Here is a 12,145-nt window from a genome sequence, read left to right as displayed (position 1 = left end):
CGAGCTTATTTTCAATTTTAGGTGAAAATGTTACTAAACATTAATTCAAGAGATTTTCATGCTCAATCTTTTTCACTTGTAATTTTTTGTTTAAATTGTATTTAAAGCGTGATAATTGGGAATATAAAATCAAACTTTGCATAGATGGGGCGGAGCTCCTGAAATTTTTACAGATATGGGACTTGTGGCAGTTGATAGAGCTTATTAATAACTATTTCAGGTATAACTTTAATCAAAATCGTTGGAGCCGTTTTCGAGAATTTCGCGAAAACCCCTGTTTTTGACAACATTTTCACCATTTTATCCGCCATCTTGAATTGAATTAGATCGAAATTGTTCGTGTCGGATCCTTATATTGTAATGACCTTAAGTTATAAATTTCAAGTCATTCCGTTAATTGGGAGATGAGATATCGTGTACACAGACGCACATACACACACACATACAGACCAATACCCAAAAACCACTTTCTTGGATTCAGGGGACCTTGAAACGTATAGAAATTTAGAAATTGGGGTATCTTATTTTTTCGGAAAGCAATACTTTCCTTACCTATGGTATAATAGGGCAAGGAAAGTAGAAATTACTATTTCACAGGAGAATGCTTTCTTGTATGCTCACACATCTTAAGGTGCGTACAGATATACTCGCCGCGAACATGAGCAATTCACTTTTAATCAGCTGACTATATCTGTATTTTTACAGAAACGGTATAAGATATAGATATGAAAAGCTTGGCATCAGCTGATTAAAAGTGAATTGAACATGTTCGCGGCGCGTATATCTGTACGCACCTTAACAGCTGATGATGTGTGAGCACACACGAAAGCATGCTCCTGTGAGAAAATTATAATTTTTATTAAAATGAAGTAGATTTTTTGAACATTTCAAGTCTCTTCAATTAACTCAATTGATGTTTAAGCTCCGTCAAATCACCGCGATATATAACAGTCATTACGTTTCACACATTCTACATTCTTCACTCAATTAACAAAACAAGGATCCTCAAAACATTATCCTCTGTTTTGATTCAAACCACATTTGATTTGGTCATCAAATACAATGTTGTTAGAGACAGTCATGTGTTTCGCAAACGTATTCTAATAAAAATTTCACTGTCTTCAGAAATGTTGTCGAACTTCTCCATGATGAGGTGGATAAGTGATTACCCAAATTCGACTGAGTCATTACCTGAGTGATCATTACCCAATCACTCAGTCATCGACTGAGTGATTACCTGATTCGACTGAGTCATTGTCAATATTGTGGAACCGTTCCATAATTGAATGAAAACACATATATGTTGTCAAATTGTACACAGTTTTATTCGGTACACGACCATGGTTTCGTGACCATACCGGTCACATTTTCAAGTTGACTGTCAACCATGGTCGTGTACCGAATAAAACTGTATAGAATTTGACAACATATTTTATGTTTGTTTTTATTCAATTAGGCTACCAAAATATTGTGAAATCCACAAAAATAAGTTTCTATATAAGGATTTAGATTGGAAATTGTCGACCTTTCTTCATTGGAGCTCTTGTAAAATTTGATGAAATAGGTATCAGCTTATTTGGCATGAAATAGCATTTTCCGCTAATTGAAGTATTTAAAATTCATGTTCAATCAACATAAACATTGTATTTATATCTTTTCTGTATAGGGCTACTTTTATAGAAATAGAAATAAAAATAAAAATCTTAGTACCCTTTTTGAATATTCAATCACAACATGTTTTGGATGTTGTGATTGAATATTCAAAAAGGGTGTTAAGATTTTTATTTTTATTTCTATAAACATTTATTCAATTAGAAAGTACTATTGCTTTGACAGCGGAGCTCATGTTACCAGATAGTTGAAACTAAAACGATGAAATTGTTTTTTTTGTGTACGGTAGTTGAGAAGTTGATATTTTGGTGATTATTCATATTGAATAAAAAGACTAAGAAATTATTGTCAAAAAACACATAAATTTATTGATAGTTAGAAATACCTATTTTGGTTGTTACACTATTGTTAATTTCTGATAAACTGGTTCAGTCAGTTTCATCAGTTCAGTTTCGTCAGGTTCATCTCTGTTTATAAGAGATTGACAATGGTGTAACAACCAGAACCGGTCTCTCTAACTATCAATAAAATCTTTGGTTTTTGACAATTTCTTTACACTTTGACAATTTTTGAAATTTGCATAATATTTGAACGATTTGAGACAAAATTTGTGAATATTCTATTCTGGGCAAGTTCAGGGGAAGTTCTGGGCAATAGCCGATTTTATATTATATTCAAATTCAAATGATCTTTATTCACAAAAATGTTATACAGCAGCAGAAACATTATATATAAATAGTGAATATTCCCCACAAAGACAACAAGTCTGGGTGTGGGGAATGAGCACCGTGAACTGCATTACAACAACCCGACAGTTGAAGATGTACAATAAAAAAACAACAAAAACAATAGAATAAGTAAAGTACAGCAAATAAATAAAAAAGCATCTTTAGAGGATGTGGAGAGCACTTATTGCTTGCTCTCTCTAATGTACTAATATTTGACCGCGGAGTTTTGGGTTGGTTGCGGCTGGAATACCTTTTATTCAATCGTCCCAATGACTCTACTATTAACACTAACCAATAATAACTAGGGTACAAGAGTGGAAATGAAACCACTGGCATAAATGGAAATTGATGTTTGCCAGTAGAAATAGCAAATTATGCAAATAATTGACCAAGATTTTTGGTTTCTTTGCAGCTAACTTGACTTCTTCAACTTCTCTGCCAGCCTTCTACGATACCTTCCTACCTTCCACTGTGTCTTAATAGATGCATTACTTTCTACACTGTATAGGTGCGTACATATTTACGCGCCGCGAACATGAGCAATTCACTTTTAATCAGCTGATGCCAAGATTTTTATATCTGTATCTTACCGTTTCTGTAAAAATACAGATATAATCAGCTGATTAAAAGTGAATTGCTCATGTTCGCGGCGCGTATATCTGTACGCACCTTGAGCTACTCACACTCTACCTCCACTGCTCCACTATGACGTCATCATCGTCGCCATGGATTAGGTTCTTCAAGCCAGTTCCGGGCCCATCTCCTCCAATCGGTCTACCAATACGTCTTCTGCCTATTGGCTTGTGCAGTATGTCATTTAATGGGGAACAGTCAAGTGTCATTCAAGGACATGATCTGATCAATAAATATTTCTGTATGTTCCTATCAAACTCAACACTAGTTGGACATCACATTGTCTTCTTATATTTTCATTTCGAATTCAATCCTCCCTTGTGCATCCCTTGACTTTTCTAAGAAATCGCATCTCTTTTGACTGTATACTTGATTCATGCCTCCTTGTCAGCAACACTCATGCTTCACTTCCGTAAGTCAAAGTTGGTATTGCCAAGACTCTGTAAAATTTGAGCAAGGTGTTCCTTCTGGTTCTACCTTTGAGAAATCGAGTAATTGCTCCGCATACCAGGTTGAATTTTGATACCTTGTGGTCTTAATCATAATTATGTGATGGTAAGATCCGCGTTATAATGGCAGTGGAGAAAGATAGGAGAACACCGTTGCCGAACCTCTGTCTTGTCAATGCCTTCTATAGAAGGTAGCTGACAGGTTTATTTATGTAATATTAACTGTTTATTCTCGTTTAAAATAATAAATTATACTTTATTGAGCGAGACATTATATTTTTCAATAATGAATTTTCATGATTAAGATGAAATATTTTGTTCATCAATTATTAATTCTACATGGTTAAAAGACGATCTGGCCACAGAGCAAAGCGAAAAAGAGATAGCGCTATCTGCTTTGTTGAATGATTACCATTACTAATCAAACACTGCCATTATAACGTGGACCTCACTATGGTATCAAATCAACTTTTATTCAATGATATCGCTTACATGACAAATTCCATTATACAAATGATATTACAGATCATTGAATACAATACTGTTCGCTTAAGAAAAATCTCGTCTGCAAACAGGAGTGAAATACATTCAGAACTCAATGCTTATTGTAAACTCAAATGAAAATACTCATCTTAATTAAGTTTAATCATCTTAATTCATCCAACACACACACACACACACAACACACACACACACACACACACACACACACACACACCACACACACACACACACACACACACACACACCATGGAGAAATCATAATAATCATTGATAAAATACTGAAATAATTGAAAAAAGTGACTGTCAAGGTGATTCATCTAAGAATGATAAAAAGTTCATTAATCTCAACCGGAGAATGATCCATCAACCATAGGTGTAATTTATATTTGTAAGATTAAAGATTATTTGAATTTCTAATCTCGACGGGCAGGCTATTGAAAAATTTAGGTCCCAAGAAAACGAAGCTCTTTTGAAAGAGACTGCAATATGATCTGGGAGAAATTATAAACCCTCTAGTATTACCTCTTGAATTATAAGCAACATCCGCACCTCGATTGCCACTTAACCTAAAGAACATGGAAAGAACTTTGAATACGGTACATATAAATGGCGCAGAGGCAATATAGATGATTCTCTGAAAAGGGGGTAAGAGTGAGCACGTCTACTTAGTACTTTGATACCCGTTCCGAAATCGTGGTTCCCAATATATTACCCAATGTTATTTGTAATATTTGGAAATGTAATCTAAATAGCAATGTAATAGTAACAATGTGTCTCTTAATGTGTGACTGTCTATTTCATGTTCTACTTGTGTGACTTTGTCTTGTGCTTTTTTGGCTGGCTGAAAATAAAATTGTATTTTAATACTATGTTTGACCCTGTCAGCCACTTGCCATGATTTTGGCTCTAATTGGCGGGATTTTCATCTTAAAATACTGCATTTGCTTACTATGTCGAGCTTGTGAACGCTTGAAATAATAGACTTGGATTGTTGTGATTTGTTTGCAGCTAGCATTCCCAAGTGCGGCGGTTGCCACGAACTGATCTTGGACCGGTTTATCCTGAAAGTGCTGGAACGCACGTGGCACGCACGTTGCCTCAAGTGCAGCGAGTGCGGCGCTCAACTCGCCGACAAGTGTTTCGCGCGCAACGGCATGCTCTTCTGCAAGGAGGACTTCTTCAAGTCAGTATCTATGCCCACTCTATCACTTATATTCAGATTAACTAATATATTCTATACTATAGCTTTTGAAAAACATTGTGAGGAAATTGGAGAAGATTGAGAAAAAATAGATTGAAAGAATAAGACTTTGATATTGTCAATACCACTTTTATTTATTCGAAAATTAATTTATAATTCAGAACCAGGTTTCATGGTAAAACCTACCACATCTTCAGCTGAACTAATAAGTTTGTTGTTATTGGAGGAACAGGAAATTCAATTTTAGGTTATGTGTTGGGATTGTATAGGGGAAGGAGAATGAAATTTGTTAGTGGGAATGGATGGATTAATGATGAAATTAAACTATGTTAATATTTGAAGCACATATTTTGGTATCAAGTTCTTTTTTATGCACTGTTGATTAAACCAATTAACATAAAGTAATTGAATAAACTTTCAATTGACAATATCAAAGTCTTATTCTTTCAATTATGGAAAAATACCACAACATCTCATACCATACAATCAAATCAAAAAATAGATTATCATTGAAGTTAAATTTCGAAAAATACAGTTATCATAATGGCGTCCTAGCACGTGACACGTTTAGAGTCATGGCCCTTGTCACGTGTGTGTAAAGTAGAGCATGCACTAGGTCGATGGAGCGGCGCGGCGCGGCGCGGAGAATTTAAGTGCACCTCTGTGCACTAGGACTGACGCGGGGTGCGACGCACTAGGTGCCTGACAAGGTGCCTACTGCCTAGGGGTCTGACGCACTAGGTGCGACGCGGATTTCGAAAAGTCTCAGGACTTTTCGGGGTCGGACCGCGTCGCGCCGCGCTCCTAGTTCACAGAAGTCAAGTCGGAAATTTTCCGCGCTCGGGTAACTTCGTGAGGGCTCGGCTGTTTCCGACCTATGCTTTAGTAAACAGCCTGCTGTTCTGTCGTCTTCCAGTTCACATTCTAATCAATTACCTACGATTACGGTAAGTTAATCGGATGTACCAACATTTTCTCTTTATCCCTTGATAGTTCCTATTTCTTTGCTTCATCCACAACTACCAAAAATAGTATTTCTTCATCTAGAGTCATCCATCACTCACATCTGCCACTTTATCACTACCTCGAATTAGAACTGACTTCATTTCATTCATTTCATTCATTCATTTCATTCATTCATTTCATTCATTCATTCATTTCATTCATTTCATTCATTCATTTATTGTATAAATTACTATAATCATAATACAATTATGACATTGGAGGAAAAACTAGGCTGAGCCTGTACTATTTCTCTCCAAAAATGTTGATAAAATGTTAATGTTGTCCAAAAGATAAGGTTATGTAATCACACACTGCTTCGTTACTTGATTTTCGGTCCAGAAATGATGATTTAAAATTTTGAATTTTGAAGGTTGATTTTATACTCCAAATGAATCACAGAATGTATCACAATAAATTAAAAACTTTAGAAATATTGCACTTATTTAAAAGATTTTAATACAAAATCAAAAACCTACTCACTATTTGTTATTCACAGCATCAATTAGAACTCTTACTTCAAAAACTACGTCTTAATTCGAATCGCAATTGACAAGTCTACGTCACGACTAACTAGTCCAAAACGAGCTCGTAGTGCACGGACCTTCCATTTTCCGCTCTCCTGCGCGCCGCGCCGCGCCGCTCCACCGACCTAGTACACGCTCACGCTCACCGTGCGTAAATGCCGTCGTCGACCGCGACAGGGTGAGTATCTCAGATTGGGTAGATTTCAATTTGTCTAAATAGCCTAAAAGATTGTTTTCAATTATTTTCTAATGGGGGAGGTTAAGTTTATACTTTTAAATGGCAATATGTTGATATTATTAGAAATGTTTTGATTCTTGAATAGTAAACTCAGTTATTTGATCAGCTGTTTTAGCACACTTGAAATTTGGACAATATGAATGTCAACAATGCTTGTCGTCGTCGACTACGCGGAAGTTTACGCACAAATGAAAATGCACCTTTAAGTGTGATGTCTCATAAAGGGATCTGCAAAGAGAACTTCAAGTCCATACGTCTGCAAACACTAATTAATTTACTGTAGGGGATTGAGAGTTTTATACGAGAGTAAATTCGAAAATACTGTAGTAATAAGTTTGTGACAGTTTTCAATTTCATATTCGTATGTTGGCCTACACACACACTTCATTCTATGCTTGATTCAATTCAATTAAAAGAATTCTTTATTGGTTCTTCAAGAAAAAACATATGCAAAAAAAACTTTCAACCAGAATACAAGAAACCAATCACCTGCAAGGAAAAACTTGTTCGCAGGTAAGAGTTGCTAATACGATTCAATTCATACGAGTCATTAAGAGCTTACAAAAGATGAAAATTATATAATATAATAACAAAATGAGATGATTATGAGATTTCTTACAAAAATTGAGCAACCAACAATCTCATATGAGACGCAACTTGAAAAATTCTTCTAAATAACTACATTACACTCAGCTTCACATTGCAAAGAAATGAAAAGATCAGTCGGAAAAAGCAATGAATTCGTGAACATGTTTCAATGTTTGAAGATGCTCAAATCAAACAGTGATTCTCCCAATTGAAAATAAATTAGTATCACTCCACCCAGTATTTTTCCGGCTTCTGCAAATTAAAAAACTTCTCTCTGTAGTGTGGGACAGAGAAGAGGATGGTATCAGATGATACCCTTCAATTCTCTTCTCATTTTCTTTCTTTCTCTTTCCCTCTCTACTCTGCCACTTTTCATCTCTCTTCTTCTTTGAGCGCCGCACTGAATAATTTATCAGGTTTAATCAATTCGAGCGTGAATAAAAAATCGCGAAATTCAGATAATATTGAAGATAAGGGTGGTTGAGGGGTAGGAATGGACTCCTCCAGGAATACTGCAGTGTGAAAAATTGTTTGATAAAATGAACCGACAGGGTAGTAATGAAATGTTTCATTTGAGCAGTTCTTTCAATTTTCATAAATTTTTGATTCGCAATTTGCTGTGTGGCTGTAGTTTCAATTTCAAGTCCGTTTCAATTTCATTTTGCACGGATACTTTGTGGAAACAGAAATATTCCCAGTGTTTCTCTGTACCAATGTACGTTTCTCAAGGCATAAGAGATAGAATGTTAATTAGATTGTAATTTTCTAACTTTTTACTTTCCTTGCCCTATTACCATAGGTAAGGAAGGTATTGCTTTCCGAAAAAAATAAGGTACCCCCAATTTCTAAATTTCTATACGTTTTAAGGTCCCCAGAGTCCAAAAAGTGGGTTTTGGGTATTGGTCTGTAAGTGTGTGTGTATGAGTGTATGTATGTCTGTGTACATGATATCTCATCTGCCAATTAACGGATTGACTTGAAATTTGTAGCTTAAGGTCCTTCCTTACACTATAAGGATCCGACACGAACAATTCGATCAAATGCAATTCAAGATGGCGGCTAAAATGGCGAAAATGATGTCAAAAGTAGAGTTTTCACGATTTTCTCAAAAAACGGCTACAACGATTTTGATGAAATTTATACCTAAAATAGTCATTGATAAGCTCTATCAACTGCCACAATTCCAATATATGTAAAAATTTCAGGAGCTCTGCCCCATATATGCAAAGTTTTATTTTAGATTTCCAATTATCAGGCTTCAGACTTCAGATACAATCTAAACGAAAAATTTCAAGTGGAGAAGATTGAGCATGGAAATCTTTAAAATTAATGTCCAGTAACATTTTCATCTAAAATTGAAAATAAGCTTGAAATTCGAGAAAATGTGATTATTCAAATGCTAACTTGATGGGAGAGGCAATGAAAGAATCATTCACTGGAAGAGACAGCAGAATTGATCTAGTCAGCTGATTGATTTTAAATTATAATGGAAATTTTCATAACGGCAAAGAGTTGTGTGAGTGTGCCACACCAGATTTGTTTTGTTTTCTGCCAAATACTCTGTCCACACGAAACTGTGGTTTTAAATAATTTAGGATGTGTGCACAGGCGTTCCGAGTTCGGCGTTCTTGTCAAAGACCTTAAAGATGTCAGATTTAAAGATTGGCAAAGACCTTGGCAAAGACCTTACCTCTTCAACGTCTTTGGTTCTTGGAAACTGAATACATGAAAAATTATGTCAATATTATTGAATAGACAGAGAAAGAAAGACGCTCATCACATTGATACTGAAGCTGAAACTCTCTGTCTGAGTATCTTATTTTCTTTCATTTATCTTCAAATGAGAAATTCAACTAGAACCCTTTTATTTGACCGCCGCCATTTTGTCCGTAGAATGAGCGTGGGCCACAGAGATTGGAACGCCTGATCGCTCGCTGTTTGTACATACATACCCTAGGTTGAAATGTGTTTGGGTCAAGAGACAAAGATGAAGATGCGTACGAGAAGATGAGATGGAAGATAGAATAAAAATTTGGATCCTTTCGTCCCATTCTGATTACTTTCGGGTCGTGAGGAATCTCTCTGGAGTAGCAAACCAACCTTGAGTGATACGCTACTTCACTATGGTTACTACTACTCTTCAGCATTTTACTCCCAATTCTTCTTCTCCTCCTCCTCTTCTTTCTCCTCCTCCTCTTCTTTCTCCTCCTTCTTCTTTCTCCTCCTCATCTTCTTTCTCCTCCTCCTCCTCCTCCTCCTCCTTCTCCTCCTTCTTCTTCTTCTCCTACTTCTCCTCATCCTGCAATGTGTCTAACTGATGTTGGTTTGTTGCAAGGAGGTTCGGCACCAAGTGCGCCGGCTGTGAGCTGGGCATTCCGTGTGAATGCTCTCATAAGATGCAATGTGTCTAACTGATGTTGGTGTGTTGCAAGGAGGTTCGGCACCAAGTGCGCCGGCTGTGAGCTGGGCATTCCGTGTGAATGCTCTCATAAGATGCATGTGTCTAACTGATGTTGGTGTGTTGCAAGGAGTTCGGCACCAAGTGCGCCGGCTGTGAGCTGGGCATTCCGTGTGAATGCTCTCATAAGATGCAATGTGTCTAACTGATGTTGGTGTGTTGCAAGGAGGTTCGGCACCAAGTGCGCCGGCTGTGAGCTGGGCATTCCGTGTGAATGCTCTCATAAGATGCAATGTGTCTAACTGATGTTGGTGTGTTGCAAGGAGGTTCGGCACCAAGTGCGCCGGCTGTGAGCTGGGCATTCCGCCGACGCAGGTGGTGCGGCGCGCACATGACTATGTCTACCACCTGCCCTGCTTCGCCTGCGTCATGTGCAGTCGTCAGCTCAACACTGGCGACGAGTTCTACCTCATGGAGGACCGCAAGCTCGTTTGCAAGCCCGACTACGAGGCCGCCAAGACCAAAGGTATGTCCCGCAACTCATTCATTAATTCATGATAACTCATTCAACTCATTTTACAATCATGCTTCTATCAGTCAATCATGCTTCTGCCAGTCAATCATTTATAAAATCATGACAAAGATGCATCTGCAACTCATTCAACATCACATCTATAGTGAGGTCCACGTTATATAGGCAGTACTTGATTAAAATTGGTGTTGCTATCCTTGTCTAACATTCGACAAAGCAGATAGTACTATCCGTACGGTACCCTTAAAGGTACGCCCCCGAAACTCATTCTATAATCATCCATAAACTCATGATAACGGTTTGCCCCCGCTACTCATTCAACATCATATCTATAATGCTGCTATCCTTGTCTATCATTCGACATCCTCTTCTAGCTCCACCAAATCGTTTTTCAACAATGTAGAAATATAATTTGTTGACAAAACATTTAGTCTAAATTATAAAAATGAAATATTCAATCATTGAAAAATAAATTTTCTTGGCGAATAAAATATAATGTATTATCTCAAATAAGAAATAATAGGTAATTTATTGTTTCAGTATTTTTCTATATTTTTGTTTCTGACAATTTTTGTATTTTATTAGAAACTTACTTTTGATTGTGATTTTTTGTATTTTTATTTATTCTATGTATTTGTGTTGAATTGAATGAAATTATTGATTCATTGATTGAGAATGAATAGTTAATATTACATCATAATATACCGGTATCAGCCAGCTATCATCTAGATAGAAAAGGGGAGAGACTACATCATGTGAATATATGAATTATTTGAATTCTTTGCAAAACAATTAATAACATTTCTGAACGTATGGTTTTTATCCAGGGGCGCCATTTAGGGGTGCAGGGGGGGCCTAGGACCCCCAAGGATCAGATAAATATTGAAAATACGGGTCTATCTACACGAATCCTCAGAATCTCATTCTGATTTAATACTTTTTTAAACAGTAGTAGTATAATTCCTTCTACACAGTATCAACAATGTAGCAAAATTGCCTTGAAAGTATGGATACGGGTACGGAGTAATAAAGAATATATTTTTCTCTGTGGTATAGTTGAAGCTTGAATATAGAATGGGTATAATATTTTGATCAGGGCACAATAAGTGAGTTATTGCATAGACCCCAACGTGAGAATTAACAAGTTGCAAGATGGCACAGTGAAAGCAAAAGAAAGGGCACAATCAGACAATCAAAAATGTATGTACAGAGTTGGTGAAAATTATGAGAATAGCTTAATGTTTCTTTAGCTATTTAACTGGAAGTTATTCTCCAATAACTTGAATATGATCCCAATAAAACTGTCATTGTAAAAGAAAAATTTATCTTTTTCCATTATTTTAGGAAATCTGTTTCAGTGTATTCCTACTTTAGGGCCTCTCTGTAGACCTATATTTCTAATAAATATTTCATGATTTAATAACTAATAATGTATATGTTTGTATTGATACTTCAACCACATTTGTATAAAACTGGAAAAAATGAAGCATATAATAACATCTTCGGAAGTAACATTTATGGGGAAAATCCAGGACCCTCTATCCTTTGATGGTATTCCTTCCACCCCCCTTACCTCTTGGGTTTTGCCCCCCTAGCAGTTTGGTGAAATGGCGCAACTGTTTTTATCAACCGCTTAATCGAGTATAAATGTTGATTTCAAGGAGGCCCTCAATTTTACTTATCAATCTGTAATATTTGAATTTTTTGCAAGACAATACCATTTCTGAACTTATG

At 36.4% G+C, this 12,145-nt stretch overlaps 1 protein-coding gene across 3 annotated transcripts in view; it reads left to right on the top strand.

The window, feature by feature from the left end:
* LOC111046759 (LIM/homeobox protein Lhx3) overlaps positions 1–12,145 on the top strand; it is a 158,372-nt gene that overhangs the window by 121,563 nt on the left and 24,664 nt on the right. For 2 of the 3 annotated variants that reach the window (XM_039424732.1, XM_039424734.1), the window contains 2 exons: positions 4,934–5,108; positions 10,203–10,405. In XM_039424732.1, coding sequence (XP_039280666.1) covers positions 4,934–5,108; positions 10,203–10,405 — 378 coding nt within the window. The remainder of the gene's footprint in view (positions 1–4,933; positions 5,109–10,202; positions 10,406–12,145) is intronic. The other variant, XM_039424733.1, reaches the window with a different exon arrangement.

This window comes from Nilaparvata lugens, chromosome 3, assembly GCF_014356525.2.
Source record: "Nilaparvata lugens isolate BPH chromosome 3, ASM1435652v1, whole genome shotgun sequence".
In the NCBI taxonomy this organism is placed as follows: domain Eukaryota; kingdom Metazoa; phylum Arthropoda; class Insecta; order Hemiptera; family Delphacidae; genus Nilaparvata; species Nilaparvata lugens.
This window is presented reverse-complemented; position numbering and strand designations above follow the sequence as displayed.